The sequence below is a fragment of the Heterocephalus glaber genome, unplaced genomic scaffold, assembly GCF_053883595.1.
Source record: "Heterocephalus glaber isolate CG9 unplaced genomic scaffold, H.glaber_assembly_v1.0 deba00000937, whole genome shotgun sequence".
Classification (NCBI taxonomy): domain Eukaryota; kingdom Metazoa; phylum Chordata; class Mammalia; order Rodentia; family Bathyergidae; genus Heterocephalus; species Heterocephalus glaber.
This window is the reverse complement of record NW_028258173.1, coordinates 13,205,635-13,225,875: the sequence shown is the minus strand read 5'-3', so window position 1 is coordinate 13,225,875 and position 20,241 is coordinate 13,205,635. Positions and strand designations below refer to the sequence as shown.

At 47.2% G+C, this 20,241-nt stretch overlaps 2 protein-coding genes across 8 annotated transcripts in view; one reads left to right on the top strand and one right to left on the bottom strand.

Moving 5' to 3' along the window:
* Nucleotides 1-229: 229 nt before the first annotated feature.
* Rgs9 (regulator of G protein signaling 9) overlaps nt 230-20,241 on the bottom strand; it is a 118,060-nt gene continuing 98,048 nt past the window's right edge. For 5 of the 7 annotated variants that reach the window (XM_013067628.3, XM_021248582.2, XM_087208183.1 and 2 more), the window contains one exon: nt 14,643-19,175. In XM_013067628.3, coding sequence (XP_012923082.2) covers nt 18,977-19,175 — 199 coding nt within the window. In that variant the 3' untranslated portion in view covers nt 14,643-18,976. Of the gene's footprint in view, nt 9,564-12,684; nt 19,176-20,241 lie in introns of those variants that run through there. The other 2 variants (XR_015450132.1, XM_021248581.2) reach the window with 2 other exon arrangements.
* On the top strand, nt 9,412-14,141 carry LOC110346813 (spermatogenesis-associated protein 31C2-like). Its single transcript, XM_021248578.2, has 4 exons — nt 9,412-9,600; nt 10,417-10,474; nt 11,055-11,106; nt 11,333-14,141. The coding sequence occupies exons 1-4, from the start codon at nt 9,412-9,414 to the stop codon at nt 14,139-14,141; spliced, it is 3,108 nt and encodes a 1,035-aa protein (XP_021104237.2).

Sequence of the window (20,241 nt, the reverse complement as noted above, 5' to 3'; positions counted from 1 at the left end):
ATGGCACCATGAATCAGTTCCAGGGTCACACACTCTAGATCCAGCCACCCCTTGAAAAAGCTGCACTTACAACTGCATGAGGCTTTGGGGGCACATCCAGACACAGCCATAACAGTCACTCTATTTTTGTTTAGATTTATTTTTTAGGAACCTCCATACTAATTTCCATAGAGGTTGTACTAATTTGCATTTCCATCAACAGTATATTTTCCCTGCATCTTCGCCAGTGTTTATTGTTATTTTGTTTTCTGGGTTTTGGGTTGTTTTTTTTTTTTTGTATTCCTGATGATAGCTATTCCAACTGGAGTGAAATAGAATCTCAATGTAGTTTTGATTTGTATTTCCTTAACGACAAAAGATGCTGAAATTTTTCTCATATTATTCTTGGCCATTTATACTTCTTTTGAGAAATATTTGTTCAATTCATTTGTCCATTCATTGATTGGGCTATTTGATTGTTTGGGTATTGTTTTGAGATTATTATATATTTTAAATAGTAATCCTCTGTTGGAACAGTAACTAGCAAATATTTTTCCCCATTCTTTAGACCATTAATTGTTTCACTTTGATCATTGTTTCCCTTTCTGTGCAGAAACTTTTAAATTTTATAGTCTCATTTATTGATTCTTAGTATTATTTCCTGTGCTCTTAGAGTCTTATTTAGGAAATCCTTGCCTGTTCCTATGACTTTAAATGTTTTTCCTGTGTTTTTCTCTAGTAATTTCAATGTTTCAGGTCTTATACCCAGGTCTTTAATCTATTTTGAATTGATTTTTCTATCAAATGATAAGGATGTAGTTTCAGTCTTTTACGTATGGATACTCAGTTTCCCCAGCACCATTTGTTAAAGAGGCTGTTTCTTCTGCAATGTATGTTCTTGGCTCTGCTGCCAAGAATCAGATGGCTGCAGTCGTGTAGGCTTGTTTCTGTGTCCTCTATTCTATTCCATGAATCTATGTGTCTATTTTTATGCCAGACAACACTGTTGTTGTTACCATGGCTTTGTATAATTTGAAATTGGGTTTTGTGATATCTCTAGCCTCTTGCTTAGGATTGCTTTGGCTATTCTGGATCTTTGGTGTTTCCATTTGAATGTTAAGAGATCTTTTTAAAATCAGTTCCCATTTGCATATCTTTTTGCAGAAATGGCTATCCAACTCTTAAATCAAGTGGTCTTTTTTTGTTAATGGGTTGGGCGAATTACCTATAAATTCTGGAAATTAACACTTCATGACATGTGATAACTTTTACATTTTTTAATGATTGGAAGAAGGAGGAGACAGAGGAAGAGAAGAAAAAGAGGAGGAGAGTGGAAGAGACAGACGAAACGTGGCATGGGAGATATGAAATATTTCCTATCAAGCCACTTAGGAAAACGTTTGGTGACATGTAAGACGAGAGAAAGAGTTGGATGAAGGGAAGAAAACAGAGATATTGTTTTATCTTCTTTTTTAACTATTTGAAATAGTTAGGCCAAAATATTAGCCAATTGATCGAAATTAGCCAATTATAAGTGATATGTGTATGGATATTTGTTCTATTATCCTTTGTATTTTTCTATACTTTGAAATTCCCAAACAAAAGAGAGAGAGAGAGAGAGAGAGAGACAGGAAAGAGACTATGACGTTGGTGATGTGGTTGCCTACAGCACTGTAGTGTGAACAGGAATTCACAAGGGGCTTCTTAAACGTGAGTCTGTAAGATGAGCATCCAAATCCCTAACTTCCTGAGGTCAAATCCTTTAGTGGGTACCTACAGGTCAAGGCCACATGATAGAAGTTAGCAGATGGGCTATGGGACTGTTTCTTTTCTAAAGGTTCTGCAGAGACACATGCTGTGGTCTGCTCAGGACCAGCCCAGAGCTGGACCCTACAGCACCCCAGTACTCAGCTCACACACTGTGTCACCTCTCCCTCAACACTGTCAGTGAGACAGCTGTTCTTCATAAGCGCAAGCTTGATGATCTCCACGTCCATGGCCCTGAATGCCTCTTGTCTTGGGGTCTGGGTCTCGTCCCCGCTGCACCCAGTGCCAGGCGCATATCCCATAGTGTCCTGTGTGTCCCGTGCATGCAACACACAGGCCAGAGCATGCTCATGAGGCCTGGGTGCTGTGCCCTTGTACTCCCCCTACCTAGGGCCTGTTCTCTCCAGAGGCACAGGAGCAGTTCTTCTCTCCATCTCTGTCACGTGAGGAGTCCCTGCCATCCGCTGAGGAGTTAAAAAGCTTTTTTATTCCCCCTCTTATGACCCTACGCTGGTCTGGCCGCTCTGGATGTTGCACCCTTCCGGCCTCCCCTTGCAGATAAGGAGTCAAAGGTAATGAGGCTCCAGTGGCCTCCTGTCCTAGGTGTCAGAGCTTGACACAGAGATGACCCTTGGCCCAAGGACAGGATTCTTCTGGCCCCAGTCCATTGGGCAAGGTTGAGAAAATTTCTTACCCGCTGAAGTTGTTTGTGGAGTCTCGACCCTCACCCAAAGCCACCATGGGTAGAGCTTTGCCCCTTGGCCCCCATCTGCACACAGCAGCCAAGAAACTCAGGCTCACCAAGGGCCACACAGGCAGCAAGGAGACCCCGCAAATGGCTTCTCACTCATGGGTCCCCACCTCAGCCCACTCCTGGGCTCCGGGGACTGAGGACAGGAGGACAAAGTGCCCAGTAGAGGCCCAGGTCTCTCGCTGCCTCCCACGCTCTCACCAGGCTTTCCAAGAACTAAAGTACCCTGCCATCCTCCCCCTGCCTTTCCAGCCCTGGCCTCTTAGGGACAAATCCCAGCTGCCTCTTTGGGGATCTGTGAGCCTCCGACTCCCTCTCCTGGTGAAGTGTGAGGAGGAGACAGCTTCCCTGCATGGAGAGCTGGGCCTGAGTCGGAGGTGTTGGTAGGCCCTTGGTCCTGTCATCGCCCCCAGCCCATATGCTGGGCACCAGGACTCCTCTGGTGTGCAGCCGGCACAGGCTCCTTGGCAGTCCCAGCAAATAAGCAAGGAGCAGCATGACTTCCCTTAGGGCTCAGTGAATGCACAGCCTCACATGGGTCCCAGGGTGCCCTTCTCAGAGGGCAAAGGGGTAACCACCTGGAGACCCCTGGGGAAACTTGCTCTGCTTGTCAGTTGTCAAGAGAAAGAAAATAAGCACATTCCTGGGACACTGGCTAATGTAATGAGATATTAAAATAGGGTTCTTTCTGCCCCCTTTCTGCTGTGACCCTGAAAGCTGAGCACCAACAGCAGGTGCCAACCACCTGCCCCTTATAAAACAGTGTACTGGGCAGGGGGACAGGCCTAGCAAAGGCAGAGTCTGGAAGTCACAAACTCATGTATTGGGGCTTTGCCCTCTCTTAAGCTACGTGAAAGGTTTCCCGGGGTCATACACATACTGTGTCATCCTGTGTGCTCCCGGCTAACCCCATGAGGATCACACTGCCACCCCTAGTTAGCAGAGGAAATTGAGGTGCTATCCCAGGCTGGAAAGGGACCAGGCAGGACTCAAAGATCTCACACCTTAAACTCCACCAGGGACTCACAAGTCCGAGTTCTCCAACTTGCTTCAGAGCAAGAAGACCAGCTCTGTGAGGGAATGGGCTTTGCTCCCAGTAGCACACTTGGGGTGTGACATGCAGCTTCACATCTGCACTCTGAGTGAAAAGCCACTCCATCATGGAAAACAGTATGGTTGCATTTTTAAGGCATTTACCAAATATTTGGCAAAAAGAAAAGAAACACAAACCCTAAACGGTCTTCCTGCCCCTTTTTGGTTTATCTCTCACGTTCCCCCATTTCCAATATATTTTCATTTCCTCAAGACTATGTAATAGTTCCAGTGTGGGAGAGACCAAGTATCTACCAATATAATATCCCTTCTCCTTATCTTCCTTCCCAGTGTTTGAACCTCTGGAAGTTTGGCTGTTCAGAAATTGGTCCCAGACACTTTGCAGCAAGGAGAGCCCACATGACCAGGTGCTGACCAATGGGAGGTGAGAGGACATGATCCAGGCTGCTTCTGGCTGTGAATTTAGAAGCAGCTGCCTTCCCACCACTTCTTCCTGTGTGTGGACATGGCTGTGGGGATGCTTCATTCCTACCTCAGAGCAGTGGTTCTCAACCTAGTCTGGACATTAAAAAGCTCTTCAAAAGTCCTGACACCAGGAACCAGATCCAGAGATTCTGACCTGATTGGACAGGGTATGGCAGGGCCACATCTGTCAAGTTTCCCCAGTGGTTTCTAATGTCTACACAAGATAAAGAATCATCATACCTGTAACTAGAGAATGGGTGGAAGAACAAGGTTTAAAAAAATTGTTAAACCTGCATTTTCTATCTTCCTTGTACTCTATTCATCCTAGAGTATCCTCCTGTCTTTGGGCAACTGTGACGGAGACACAAAAATTCTCATGTATTTGAATCACTTCCTTCTCAGGTCTATTTCCAACTGACTTTAGACTACACCTTATCTAATCCAAAGAGAGAATTCTGGAGCCTTCTGTCATTGCTGGTGGGAGCCAGAAAGACTTGGTTCTCTGCAGAACTTTGAGGGCATGGAAGTGGAGCACCACAAACACTAGCATCCAAATCCAGGTTCAGAGTGCCCTTATTTCTTGGCGTACTGGCTAGCAACAAACTAAGGGTTTGGTTTGCACTCACTTTTAATTTGTTTTAGACTAGCTTTACAAATAGTCATCTGTTTAACCAACTCATTTCCCTCCCAATAAAGACCCACACTATTTCGCTTACATCCTGGGAGAAAAGTTTCCTTAGCCCTATGAGCTGAGTGGAGTAGATTTGGGAGACTTTAAAATGAGCAACACCCCTAAAGTATAGAAGATTGTGTGGTTATCCTACAGGGATCAGCAAGTCAGAATTTGGGCCATGTACCTACTCAACATTCATTTTTATTATTTTTGTTTTTGTTTTGCAGGAATGGATTTGAACATAGGATTGTATTCCTTGGCTTTTAAAATTTTTTATTTTTGAGACAGGATCTCACTAAGTCACTAAGTTACCCAGGCTGGGCTCGAAATTGCAATCCTCCTGCCTCAGTCTCCCAGAGTCTTCAATTATCCCAACATTCACTTTTAGAAGAATACAGAGATGATTCCACAGCCCCAGTATTTACAGCTTAAATAAGATAAGCTGTCAGAGGTTAACAGAGTCAGGGGCTCTTATCTGCTAGTTGAGTTCTGATGCAGTCAAGTTTTCTAGGGGAGGAGCAGAATGAATGATTTACAAAGCACTGGAGTTTTTTTTTCTCCTTTGAGGGCTTTTCACGCAACTTTTTTTTTTTTTAGAATCAAACTCCTTTTATTAAAAATATTAATTGTACATATTAACGGGATTCAGGGTGGCATTTGAATGCACATACATAGAACTCACTTATCACATCCACATTCTGACATTCTTTTCATCCACGTACCCCTTTTAAACCTCTAACAACCACTCCCCTACATTCAGGTACACTTTAAACTTTTTTTGGTACCGGGGATCGAACTCGGGTCTTTGCGCTTGCACAGCAGGCGGTGAAACCACTGAACTAAATCCCCAGCCCCAGGTTCACTTTTATTAAACTTCCATATGAGAGAGAACAAATAGCACTTGTCTTTCTGGATCTGCTGTATTTCACATAACATAATAACCCCAGCTCCGTCCTTGCTGCAAACAACAGTGCCTCATTCTACTTTATACCTGAATAGTGTATGTATTACTCATAAGTTCAAGATAACTAATTTTCCTGTGTCTATGCATGTCTTCAGAAGGCTTTGATGCTTTACATATTGAATTTATTTTTTAGTTAAGTTTATAGTTGCAAAGCGATTTACACTTACAACATTGAAGATTGATCCTGATGAAATGATGACAAGCCAGATCATCCTTTAAGGAAAATTTGATTTTGATTGATGTCAGGTTTTCCTACATCAACACTGGAGGCAAGAATCCAACAGAGTACTATTGATGAGGAGTTTAAAAGAAATAAATGTTGATATTTGAACTATGTATAGCCAACATCTTTTAAGGATGAGGGTACAGAAAAGGATGTTGTTAGAATATATATTTTACAAATGTTAGGTCACACAAATCCCTTTGAAAATATCCCTAGAGGAAATATTCTAGTAAGAAGAAAAACCTGGAAACATGGTATTAGGTTTGTAGAAACAAAGACTGACATTACAAGTATTTATCATAAATTACATGAACATATCTAAAACAATTCAGAAACAAGGGCAAGAAAGTAGCCCCTTGAACTGAGGGTCATTGCCTGGACAAAGCTGCACCTCTAGAGGTGGCTGGAGAACTTGTTCAGTCTGCTGAGATGATGGCAGTATTGGCTCATGTATACAACTAGGGAGAAGATTGACATAATTAATTATGTAACTGCATGACAATATCAAAAATTTCCAAATTTCAAACAAACAGAAGAATATGTGATCTATCAAGTGGGAGATATAAAAGAGCAAAATGATAAAGTACAGAAGCAAAGCATAAAATAAGATGGTAGAAATGTCATAACAAAACAATAATTAAATAGAACAAAGATAAGAATTATCAGATTTTTAAATATCAAAAACTCTAAGGGTCCAAAAAATCACTTTGGAAATAAATTTACAGAGAAAATATAGCAGAAAAATATGAATGAAAAGAACTAGGCCCACTTTTTAATAAAAGATGGAATTCAAGGTGCCTGTATCCAAGGAGAAAAAGGCTGTAGACTGAAGAAATTATAGATAAAGAAGACATGCTTATGAACATGTACACCTGTGACTATACAGCCAGCTAAACCCAAGGGCTCTCACTCCCATTAAAGCTTCATAAAAACATTAGGACCACGCAAGCACAAGGTCCCGAGTTCAGTCTCTGGTACCAAAAAAAAAAAAAATACTTAAGGAACATTAGGACCAATGAGGAGAGGCTCCAGTAATCTGTCAGCCCACATATAGCATTAAGACAAGGTACTAGGTCCAATCCCCAGGTGGCTCTGGAGTCACTGCTGCAGGGGATGCAGAATGGTGCAGGAAGGTTGTACCAGACTTAAAGCTCCCCTTCTACATAGTCCAGGAGAGCTGGAGTCTTCAGGACTTTGGAGTGGAAGGAAAGGAGAAGAAAAGGCACATTCAGAAAAAAAGAATATGCACTGATCATGCAGGGGCTATCAGGAGAGGCTGCTCAAGACTAGACTCAGCCCAAGCCTTGAGCCTTAACCACCCTGAGGATCAGTAACTTCACTCACACTACCCTGTTATTGGCTTCCGGGTTATAACACAAGCTTCAAAACTCATGCAAACAGTATGCACTAAATTTATTTTCACAAAATAAGAAATTGACTCAAGACAACATGAAAGACTTTTTGCAGGCTTTATGATGGTCATCAACAAATAAAAATTATATATATTTAAGATGTGCAGAGTGATATTTTAAGTATGCATTGTGAAATAATTATCATAATCAAGCTAACATATTCATCACGTCACCTAGTTACCTTTTGAGTATCTGGTGAGAACACTTGAGAACGACTCTGAGTAAATTTAGAATTTTGAATACATTATTGACCTCAATCACCATGCTCTAAATTCAATCTCAAGAATTACTCAAAACTGAAAGTTTGTACTCTTTGACAAACTACCGATCCCTGGTAGTTACCATTCTATTCTATTAGATTGTGCAGTAATTCTGAGTCTGGCCTATTTTACTTAGTATGATATCCTCTAGATTCATCCACATTTTCCTAAATGAAAGTGTTTTTTTTCTTTTATAGGGATGAATGAAAATCCATTATCTATTACATTTCATTTAACCATTCATCTGCCCACAGACATTTAGGTTATATATCTTGTCTACAGAAATACAAATATCTCTTCAAAATATTGATCTTAACTGTTAGGATATATACTCAGAAATTGGTTTGCTGGACCACATGACAGTTCAATTTTAATTTTCTTTTTTGGTACTGGGGATTGAACTCAAGACCTTGCACTTGCGAGACAGGTGGCAGAACCACTGAGCTAAATCCCTGGCCCTCAATTTGAACTTTTGAGAAGCCTCCATATCACTTCCCCCAATTGGCACACCAATTTACATTCACATCGATGATGTACAAAGTTTCTCTTTTCTCAACAACTTTGCCAACATGTGTTATCTTTGGCTTTTTAATAACAGCCACCCTAACAGGTATGAGATGATAACTTACTGTGCTTTTGATATGCATCTCCCTGATGACTGATGATACTGAGCATTTCTCTATGTACTTATTGACCATGCTATATCTTTTTAGACAACTGTCTATTCGGATCTTTTGGAACTGTAGAAGTTCTTAATGTATTTTGGATATTAACCCCTTAACACACATGAAGTTTGCAGATACTTCCTACCCCTTCTCAACCTCCAACAATCACATTCAAGTTCACTTTTCTTAAACTTCCATATGAGAGAACAATTAGTACCTGTCTTTCTGGATCTGCCATATTTCACATAACAAAATAACCCCAGCTCCATCCTTGCTAAAAAACAACAGGGTCTCATTCTGCTTTATACCTGAATAGTGTATGTATTCCTCACTTTTTCCATTCATCAACTGATGAGCACCCTAGATTGATTTAACATCTTAGCTATTGTGGGTAGTGCTGGATAAACACGGGCACACAGGTGTCCCTTTGGGGTGCTGACTGCATCTCCTTTGGATAGATTCCCAGAAGTGGGATACCTGGATCACATGGTAGACCTATTTTTAGTTTTATGAGGAATCTCCACGCTGCTCTCCACAATGCCTGCACTAATTCACGTTCCCATCAATGCTGAGTTTCCCATTCTCCACATCCTTGCTAGCATTTTTAAAAAGAAATAATCATAGCTATTTTAACTAGGGTGAAATAGTATCTCATTGTAGTTTTGTTTGGTCTTTTCCTGATACTAATGAGAAAATAATGGAACTGAAAATACTACATTGTTTCGTGAAAAATACTAGATTGGTTTGTGAAAGGATATAGGGATTATATGTATCTGTGTGTGCATGCATATAGTGATCCTTAAGACCACTTTGCGCCGCTTAAGAATTATGTCATCCACTTATAAAAGTATCATTGAAGTTTTAGCACCAGCCAAGATCTCAATTGGATAAAAAAGCCAGGTAATACCTGTGTTCCAGGAGGAACAAATAGAAAATAGGCTATGGTCTGTCTCTGACAGGTTGGGCAGGTGGAGGCAGAAGGAGGGGTCCAGAAGGCCCAGGAGGCTGCAGCACCCACTGTCCTGGAGCCTGGGGAGGGGCGGGGCTGTGGCTGAGCCGCTTCTCCTCGCCCCTCCCCCACCCCAAGAGCCCTTTGTGATGAGGAGAACACAGCTCTGTGATGCAGGCCTGGGCCCTCCTCCCTACCCCCAGAGAGAACTCTCAGTGCTCAGTTGCCTGAGAGCAACACTGCGATTCAGATGATGGAGAATTTTCTCATTTCTCTGGAAAGCCTTAGCGTCACAGGGCTGTGCCCCAGCTGCACTCCCTTTATGATGGATATGATCTTCGCCATTGTGTGTGGACTGGTGCTCTTCCTTTTGTTACTGCCCTGGCTCCAGGGTGAACCAACCTTACGCCCAAGGAGAAAAAAGAGAAACATCAGAAAGGTAAGAAACTCTCAGCCCAGATCCAGCAGAGAATGATTCTCCTTTTACCACAATTTCCACTTTTCTGAGTGAAGTAGACAGACTGCTGAGAGGGAAAACTCAGAAAAGAACACAATATCCTTCCTGTGGGACAGGCAGGCCAGGGTAGGGGAAGTGGGCACCAGGACATCAGATCTGAATGTTCTGTAACTCTGCCCCACCTGCTTCAGTGAACATGCTCTCCTACCTAGTAGACCCCTATATAAGGAGGCTCCTGTTTCTAGTCAAGTGCTCAGACTTCGAGAATGATCTCCTCTGGGCCTGCTGGTGTAATAAAAGTTTTTCTCCACCTGTTTGAGTGACCATCGGGTTCTTGAGTCTTCAAATTTTGGTAGGTGTGCCTCAGAGCTGTGGCACTTGGCTATAGCACCAAACTGTTCTGCTCTGACACATTTGGCAGACACTTCTAGGCCCAGGATTTCCTCTGTGCTGGGCTGAACCAAGGGCTATGCTGAGGGCCTGAGAGTCAGTCCAACCCAATTCCACGCTGCAGCTGCCTCTGGTCTCTAGCAGCTGACATGCAGCTGTAGAAATGAGTTCATCTTTTGAGCAGGGGATCCCCTTATGGGGGAATCTCATGTTAGAAAGTTCCTGTGTGTTTCTACAAGGACAGAAAAAAGTACTGTAATTTAAAAAGTAAGTAAAAGGAAAGAAAAAACATAGTCTCATTAATTCACTGTGGAGCAGCATAATATTCATGAATACTGAATGTCTGCAGCCTGTCTGAGAGACAGGAGCGTTGGACCTGGGTCTCTCACTCCTTTCCTTCTTTCTTAGCATCCAGTGTGGATGAGGTGGAAGAAAGGGAGAAGGAAGAGGACAGCTGGTCTCCTAGGTAAGGCTACACCTTTCAGTCCTGTAGTCTTGGAACTAACATGACCTTGCTTATCCCTCAGGGACCAATGCCAGGGCTCCAAGGATGCCAGTTCCAGAGAGGGGCTCCTGCAACTGCAATCAGCAGGGGGGATCCTTCTCAGGCTCCCTGCTCAGAATGAAGCTGTGCTGGGACAAAGAAGGGTTTTGTGCAGTAGGGGGCAGTACAGGCAGCAGAGGAGCAGTACAGCCTGGGTTTGCAAGTGGGACACCCAGGTCCAACTGAGGCCCAGCTGTTACAATTGGCAGAGACTGATTCCTTTGTGAGATGACCCCATCCGTCCAGCAAGCACAGTTGTGGGGACCATGGATGTTGAAGGATGGGGAAGCACTTTGTGCTGACAAAGCACTGCCCATCTGTGTACCATGAAGCCACTGTGAGTCAGGGCCAAAGGACATTGGACACCGACGCTTGGGCTCTGGAGTCAGACCTCCAATGGTGTCCTCTCAGGGGACATTCCCTTCAGCCTCCTGTAAAATCCCAATCCCTTCCTTACCCTTCATCCTTTATAACCCAGTTTCCCACTTCCCACCTTTTGCAGACTACCAGATTTACAAGAAATTGGATAAGCAGCTAATTCCCCTTCTGAAAAGGTAAAGAACTTTCCCCTTTCTTCCTTCCTTCTAAGGCCTGTGATGGCACCAAGTAGCATTGTTCTAAGCTGGGAGGGGGAGATCCCGGGAGTGGGGGATGTTAAGACCCTGGGGCGAGGAATAGCAGGAAAACCTATAGACTTGGGGTATGGGGCAGTGGAAGGGCCAGGGCCCAACTGAGCTCACCCCAGCCCCTAGCTACAGTTACAACTTCTATTTATTACAGCTTGCAGAGGCTGCTCCCTGGCCAAGGAGGCTCTCAACATCCTGTATACCAACACCACCCTGCTGATGCGGGTACCAGAGCACCTGTCACAGCCCCACAGCCAGATGGGAAGAAAGCAGACCCTGCTACTCTGTCCCCGGTAGAGGCAGCTCCCTCTCCTCTCACTCCACACCTTCTATCTCTGGCCTCTTCTCCATCACAAGGCCCATCAGCAACCTCCTCCGATTTTGTGTGTTCACCCACACCCCTCACCGCCTCTCAGACCCCAGAGCCCCTGCTTCTCCTGGGAAGACTTGCACCCCAGCCACTTTCCCTTTCCCCACCACGTCCCCCCGCTTGTGCCACAACCCCACCTCCCTGCTGGGACACAAACGAGATGCCAGAACAGCAGCTCGGTCCTCAGCAACCCTCATGTCCCAAGATCCTGGGGGCCCACCTTCAGCAGAAACGGACCCCGATTTTCTGTGGCCTGCCCTCTCTGCACAGTGAATCCGTAACAGCTGCTGCCGGGATCTCTCAGAACCCTCCCGTTCCACACCTTCCCACCTTATTCAACAGAATCCCACCTGTTTGCCCAGTTCACACGCAGGATCAAATGTCCCCGCTGCTTTCCCTGGCCCAGGATCCATCCTGTCTGGAGCCGCGCTCCCCACCCCAACCCCAGCCCCCAGCTCTGGGTCAGGCCCAGACTCGGACCCACCCACAATCCTCCTCCCCGATCCTGTTAGCACCTTCTCTGCCCCTCATTTGGGGCTGTGGAGCATCCTGCTGTTCTACATCCCATAACCCACAGTCACCCATTGCAACTGAAATTCAACCCTCAGGAAGGCCCTTGTCGAAGAAACACCTAGAACATGGGTGGGCTGTTCCCTCAGCAGTCCGAAGCCCTCAGGAGGGTTACTGTCCCTCCTCTCCCAACCTTTGCCAAGGCAAGGGTGCCGCTGCCATCCTTCATGAGAGTTTTCCAATCAGCTCTGAGCTCCGGGAAAACCTAGAGCAACACATTCGAAAGTGGCACGTTCGACGCCAGCAGGACCTGCCCTGCAGGATCCAGGAGTCTCCAGAACTCACACAGCCTCAGTATGACTTAGCTCGTTCACCTCAGGTAAAGGACAAACCCGGGCTCTCACATTCGTCTGTGTCTACAGGCAAACTCAGCGAGCATGTGAAGAAGGTGAGGTTCCAGCTAAGGGAGGACTCAGGCAAGAATGTGGGCCATATTCTAGGCAAGGTCCCGAAAGATCTCTCCAGGGCCCTAGGAAGCTCCCCAGGGAAGGTTCTGGGGGCGACCTCTGAAGAGTCAGAGAGAAACCTGATGTGGCCCATGGACAGGGACGCAAGAAATGACTCACTCAGAAGTAGAGACAAGAAACATCTAGAAGCCGTGCTGAAAGCACATTTGGGTGTGAAGATGGGGCAGATCCATGAGGGGCTGATCCCTCTGAGAGTGCGCCGGTCCTGGCTCGCTGTCAGTGGTGTCATTCCCACATCTCACACCCACATGGAAACCAGAAATCCGGCATCCTCCAGGAGTCGGGGACCCTGTGTGAGCACCATCCAGGTTTTTTCCGATCCATGCACTCAGCAGTACCTGGAGATGCAGAGGACAAGGCATAGGGTGAGGCACAGGTGGGGCCTCCCCCTCAAGCTCCTCAAGGCCGTAAACACCTTTAAGTCTACAAAGGCTGTGCCCTCACCCTTTCCACAGTGTGCCCATCCCTCCTCCTCTGGCGGTGTGTCCTGGGCCGACTTGAGAGTGGAGGATGAGGCCAAGTTCCTGGGAAAACCACCTCAGGGATGTTGTCCGGGAGAGGAGGCGACAGTCAGGCAGTCTGTCCACGCACTGGGCAGTCTCCTTGTCTCTATTTCATGTAAGATCGACAGGGCCCTGGCAGGGATCCCTCTTGGTGATGGCCGGTGGTCCTCAGAGGCCCCCCTCACTAGACAGAACAGTGTGGGGCCTTCACGGCAACTCACATCCAGCCTCATGGGCAGAACCTGTGAGAGCAAGACCACCCAAAGGGTTGGCAGAGGCAGCCCAGAAGTCCTCTTGCTTCCTGGAACATGTGTCGTCCAAGATGCAGGAGAGCCAGGCCTTTGGGCAGACACTGGGAGCAAGTTTCAGCACGGAGTGGAGATCAAGTCAGTGAGCCATTGTCAAGTCTGTGCCACAGGTGTCTACCTTCCAGACTGTCCCACTGACTCTCTCTGTGCTTCACACCGTTTGGCGTCTCCAGAGTCCCAGAGCCGCCATCACAGCATGCCTCTAGGGTACATGCTAGCTCCACAATTGTCTGGTGACCTAATGGCAGACAGAGGGAGCAGCCTGGGGCAGCAGAAGCTCCAGATCCTGAAATATCAGCACTCACGGAAGGGCCAAAGCAAGACATCTGTCCCTGCTGACAAGCATGAGGTTGGTAGGAGCCCCAGCTCAGGAAAACATGAAGACAGGTTGGGAGACTTGGAGACCTCTGAGCCCACCCAGGATGGGGGAATAGAAGACACCTTAGAGAGTAAACACCTTCAGCTCCCACAAAAGAAACCAGTCCCCTCAGAAGGTGACTTCCAAAAAAGCATGAAGAAAGGTCTACAGTGGGTTTTACCTAAGAAAGAAATCAAACGGCAGGAAGACTCCCAGAAAAAAGGCAAGCCTGCACCCACCACGGCCCAGAGTCAGAGACCAGCCAAAAAGATACTTCGTGTGGCCCGCAACACTGAGGAGGTTCAGCAGCTCCTGACAGCACTTGGGCAGATAGTAGAAACCACAATAACGCTTAAGCATAAACTTTGTGCCTTGAAGTTCAATTAGCACAAAGAGGAAGAAGGTCACTCCCCAGTCTCCCAGGGTTCCTGCTCCTCAGAGCACAGGAGAAAGCCAGGACATGCAGCCACCCCCAAGTGCCACAGCTGTCCTACCAGGGAGAGGCACCCCTGTGGCCAAGAGTCCTTGAAAACTGGACAGCACAACAGTGAGCAGCAGGCCCAGAGGCATCCCCACCCCTCCTTCCCCATCAAGGCTGTGTCCCCAGTCAGCCCCTCCCAGTGTGGCCCAACAGCGTCCAGGGCACCAGGCCAACAACATTATTGCCCAAGGCATGGTCCTCTTTCAGGAGGTGTCTTCACTGGACAACAGAGAAATTTCTCTCCAGTCTTTCTTAGTAGGAAAACACATGTCCAAGAAAAATATTACTGAAGTAGAGGAAAATGATTTGTCTCATGATGCATCCAAAATATTTACTGTATCCCAAAACACCGATGTTTCCTTCCAAGAGAAATGGCTTCTGTGTGCTCTGTGCTTGGTGTGGGCTCTGGGGTCTAGAAGGGAGCAGTGTGGTAGTGGTGACAGAGGGGTGCAAGCCCACCTTCACCCTTAGTTCCTTCACTGATCGCCACTTCCACCATTAAACGCACAAAATCTCTAAAAACAAGCCAGGGAAAACCAATGATGACCCCCCCACCCCTGGGATCGGGTCCAACCCATCTTTCCATTGCTCCCCTACATTAAGGCAGTGGTAGGACCAGAGGCACAGGGACACTTTAGGCTGAAAATTCCCCCACAGTTTCCACAAGGGTCAGAGCCATGCAGATCCACCGGTCCCAAAATGGGTGGTAGTTGGCATGTGAGGATGCTGGGCCCTGAGTTCAGAAGTGAGAGAAATCTTGCCCTTGACCTCCCGGTGGGGGACAGATGATGTCCACCCCTGGGAAGCCCCTCCTCTCCCTGGCAAAGGCCTGGACGGAGAGGGCCCTTCTGGGTTCAGCTTCGATGGAAAGTTCAGAGCTCCCATCCCAGGGCCTTGGCCCTCCTTACACTAGGGCGGCCGTGAGGACAGAAAATCCAGCTTGGGGGGGTCGTGGCTGGTGGTGGTCAGGGGGGCCCTGCTCATGGGTGAAGAAATGGTCCTGCTTATGGCTCATTTATCCTGGTCCATCTTGTGACTCCAGTTAGTGGTTCTGGGTGGAGGGAGCAGGGCTGTGCCTGCGTGGTAAGTGATGGTCAGGCACTGGGGATGGGGATGTGGGAGGAGAATTGAAAAGGCTGGAGCCAGGCAGGAAGCAGAGTGGCACAAGGACACTGTGAATGGTGCAGGGAATGGGGCGCTCCCAAGGATCCACCGCCATCTACCAGCAGACAGGAGGCAACATTAGGGGCCAAGTGGCTCACCCTGGCCGCACCACAGGGCCCTACCTGCTCCAGATCCCAGACCAGAGAAGCCACCTTCAGCTCCCACACGGGGCCAGATTTGAGAGGGAGCAGAGCACGTTAGCAAAGATTGATTTCTTATCAATACATTGGGTAACTTGGAGATATGCTCACCTCTTGCAGAAAGGATGAACTGACAGTGGTGGAGAAGATAGGACAAGGGAACCTGAGAGGTGACTCAAAGTCTGGTGACCTGTACATATGTATGCAGCCCCCAGGATGTCCCTAGAGGAGAGGAGGGACTCAGAAGGGTCCAGAGCCTGCCCTGGGGCCACACAGCAAGTCTTGCCTGGCTCCCTGCCCTTGCTTAGCCCAGAGCCCACAGGGCAAGAGGCGGTCACACAGGGTTTGTGCCACAAGGAGGCTGGAAGTGACCTGTCCAAATGCCTGGGGGCAGGGCCGGTCCAGGAGGAGAGCTCTCAGCTTCTAGCACATGTTCCCCTTCCTGTGGGACCTGGTCCTCGTGGAAAAGCAGAGGGGCTCAAGAGGCAGGGAGAGGAGCAGCCACTTCTCCAGAGAGCATTTCCTGTGGTGTGTGGCCCACTGGGCAGCCACCGGCACAGCCCCGGGGACCTCAATCCTGGGGCAGAGCATCCTACACTAAGCGGAGATTATTCAGACAAGGGGAACAGGACAGAGACCCTCCTCCAAAGAGTCTTCTTGGTGAGCACAGAGACCTCCCAGTCAGTCAGCACACAGAGACCCCCCACTCCCCAGAGACCCCACAGATTCTTCAGGTTGTTCTCAATCATTGCAGAAACCTCACAGAGAACCCCCAGACTCCACAGACCTCCCACAGACATGTTGCAGAGCCCTCCCAAAGACAACATGCTTGCACTTTCCACAGAGACCTAACTTAGCCCTTGGTAGAGACTCCCACAGGGCTCAAGCAGAGACATCACATTGCTCCATAGAGCTCAAAAGCAGGAACCTCTGTCAGAGACCTCACAGGACAGTCTCCCCACTGCCCCACGAGCCCACACCTTCCACACAGCCTGCACATGGACTTCTCACAGGGCTCTGTGCGGCCCCACAGAAACCCAGTACAGAGCTTTCACAACTGGCTTCCCTCGGAGACCTGACAGAGAGATCTCCCACACAGGTCAGAGCCCATACAGAGCTCTCCCACCCCAGAGTCCTCCCGTGGAGACCTCACACAGAAGCTCCCAGGGGATTCCACAGAGCACACCTGGAAACTCTGTAGTCCACATGGAGACCTCACTTGGGGTTGTCCCCAGAAACAGGGCACAGAGACCTCACACAGACACCTCACACACCCTTTTTAGAAGCCCGAGCAGCTACTCTTTGACAGGTCCTTCCCAGGGGAGGTGGAACCACTAAGCAAACTGGCAGCATAGGTGGGATTCCCATGAGTTTTGCCCCTGAGAACAAGACACCAGACACTGTCAGCATCACACTACTGCAGACAGTTAAATTAGAAAATATCATAAGATAGTTGGGCAGGGCTGGGCCCTCAGCACAGAAAACAACTGAGTCACATTCACTAAAGTTTAACATTAAAAAGAAACTATTACACCCACATACTTCCCCTAGAGATGAATAGCAGGGATTGATATTCTAAATAGACATCAGTCACCTTAATTGGGGACTAAAACATTCCTAGCTAGTCCATTCCATCCAGAATATCCATGTACTCTTGCTAGGTAACTAGCTTCCCCCTGGATCCTGTTAATCAATATTACCTGGGTGACTGTACTTGTAATCTTATTGGTTGATCATCGTTTGTCCCACCTCATTCCCACTTTGTGATTTTCCATTGGATCTTATAGTCTTGTCCCACTTTGTACCCACCTCACCTCGTGGCTTTGCCCCATAAAGAAGCTTTGAGAAGTGGAGTGGGTGGGCAACTCACTTTCCAGTCCCCCTCCTATCTCTTAAACAAAAGCCATCTTTCTCACAATAAGTTTTTCCTACTCTCAACCTCCATTGTTCCTAGAACTCATTCTTCAATTTTAGAGAACATGAAGTTGCATTTCAGATATCTAGCAAGTTGAGAGTTATAATATTTCCCTTATTTGGATTACTTGGTGATCTATATCAACACCAGATGGGTTTCTATGCCAGGGGAGATGCTCACAATGTGTTTCATCTTTTCTAATTCCTTTGCCTCTGAAGAAAAGAATTATAGGTTCTATGTGTAGACCTCCAAAATCCTTTCTTTCATAGCTTTTCATTAGCTAGAACTCTGACCGACCATGAGAGAACCATACAGCAGGACAACTGCTTAGAGCATGAGTGCAGTAAATTCTCAAATGTTTTCTGGAGGCTGGCTTTAGCAAGCCAGCATACTAGGCATAGGGGTCAATAACACAGTAACTTTACTCTTGGGACAGTTACAATGCACTGCCAGAAACAGGCATGCAGACATACACCATAATTCCAGCACTGTGGAAGGTGAGGCAGGAGAATCACAAATTGGAGTCCAGCCAGGGCAATATATGAACTTAGTGAGACTCTGTCTCAAAATAAAAAATAAAAAGGCCTGAGAATGTAGCTCAGTGAGAAGGTCCTGGGTTCCATCCCCAGTGCTACACACAAAAAAGAGGAAAAAAACCCAAATAACATGCTGCTAGGAAGCTCAAAAAAGGGAAGACATAATAAGGTTTCCCCTCAGAGAAGCCAGGAAATGCTCCATCTTACAGCTCTGCTGATCAGGCACCTTACAGAGCTCTTCTGGGCTAAAATCCATGAGTCAGTCAAACCATGTTCCTTTTTTTGGAGACTTTAGGGGTGAATCTCCATCTTTACTTTTCCTGCCCACTCATGGCCGCTTCTATCTTCAAAATAATCACATCACTTTTCCCTCTGTTTTTTCACATCTTCTCTCCTAATTTTTTTGTGTGTGTGTGTGTCTTGATATTTTGCCCAGGCTGGTTTTAAATTTTTGTGATTATACAGTGTGCCCACCAGGATAATTCAATATAATCCTATTTTAAAGTCAGCTGATCAGCAACACTGATTCTATCTGCAACCTTAATCTTCCTTTCCCATGTAAGGCAACATAGTCACAGATTCTGGGGATCAGGACTTGGACATCTTGGATGAGTCACTCTTCTGCCTCAGAGCATGTTGAGAGTTGTTGATGTGAAGATGACCGACAGTGCTTTGGCAGGTGCTCCAGGACAGGCAGGGGCCTGGACCTGAAAAAGAGCTTGGTTAACTTCACTCCACACCTTTTGCCTCTGCATCATGTGGAGAAGGTCTGCAAAGGGTGGCTCCTCGGGACTGTCAAGGGCCAGCAGGGCCAGTGTGTGCTCCATCTCTGTGAGGCACTCTGCTTTCCTCGCCCTGCTCTCCCAGCTGTGTCTGGGCGAACTCCAGGGCTGCCTCAGTCTCATGCTGGCGGATCAGCTCAATCAAATGCTGTTGCTCCAACTGGGATAATCTTTAGACATGCTGAATTTTGAAGCCATATGACCTCAGAATGCTTGTTCCATTGCTTCTGGCTTCCACTCCAACAATGTTTGTGCTGTCACTTTCCACGTGGGTAAACCCACAGCAGGAAGGGGGCCTCTGGATGGTAACAGGGCTCCATTGCAGAAGTGGAGGTCGGTAAGCAGAAGGAGGCCAATTCCCATCCAGTCTCTGCTTTCCACATTTTGATCAATCCTTGGTTGTCTGTGGTGACAAAAAGCTGCAGGTGAGGATAAGTCACCAAATTTTTCAGAGGAACAGGCTGCCGAGGGCTGGACCAGATCTCTGTGCCCTGACATCCAAAGTTAAATTAGGAAACCTGAAAATTATTTCAGCTCATAGTTTGCAGAGGTTTTAGTCCATAGTCAGCTGGCTCCAAAACAGGGTGGAATGGCAGAGCGGGATGGCAGAGAAGAAATAGTTCATGGCAAGCAGGCAGGAGACAGCAAAGCAATGGGAGCAGCAAACAGAAATAGTCACTCAACTTTTAAGAAATGCTTTATTCACCATGTAGCTCTTAATCTCAACCCATTGTCCACACCAATTATGTTCCCAGTCAGACCCTTTGGGGCAATTCTTCAGGGCTGAGGCAGAAACCAAAGACATTTGTAACCTCTACTCCAGGGTTTCTTAACAGTGGCACTGTTGGACAGATAATCTTTTGTCATGGAGGGGTGTGCTGTGCATTGTAGGATCCTTAGAAGCACACTTAACCTCTACCTACTAGATCCCAGTGGCAGTCCTTACCTTCAACCCCAGTTGTGACAACCAGAAATGACTCCAGACACACCCAGTGTCCCCTAAGGGACAAAATCAACCTGGTTGGGAATCACGAGGCGAATCTGTGGGGCAAGAAGTCCTACTCTCAGGGACATCCCCAGGCCTAGCGCAGCCTGGGCACACAGAAGGGGCTCAGTTAATGAATCCCCACTAGATGAGTACTTGGGAGAAGAGGTGGGAGGGACAGCCAAAACCCACACTTCTGGAACCCACTAGCCTGGTACAACAGACCTAAAAATGGTGCTTAGAGCGCCTAATGCAGATGGACTGATGACCAGTTGCTGTGGCACATGACCCACCAGCACGTCCTTGTGGGGGGACCAGGGTCCACACAGAGGGCTCCCAGCTGGTGACCACGCACAACAGGAATGCCACTGCAGGCCAGTTCCCAGGACCTGCAAGACTCTTCCGACAATGACTTTGACTCAGTGTGCCCACGTGGTGGCTACCCACATCTTCCTGGAAGTATGCTGCCGTCGGATCCTTCCCT

Bases quoted from the DNA above. Each gene is read 5' to 3' on its own strand.
- LOC110346813 (XM_021248578.2), top strand. From the start codon at position 9,412: ATGATGGAGAATTTTCTCATTTCTCTGGAAAGCCTTAGCGTCACAGGG. The intron at 9,601-10,416 runs GTAAGAAACTCT...CTTCTTTCTTAG, and splicing joins AAAAGAGAAACATCAGAAAG to CATCCAGTGTGGATGAGGTG. The intron at 10,475-11,054 runs GTAAGGCTACAC...CACCTTTTGCAG, and splicing joins GAGGACAGCTGGTCTCCTAG to ACTACCAGATTTACAAGAAA.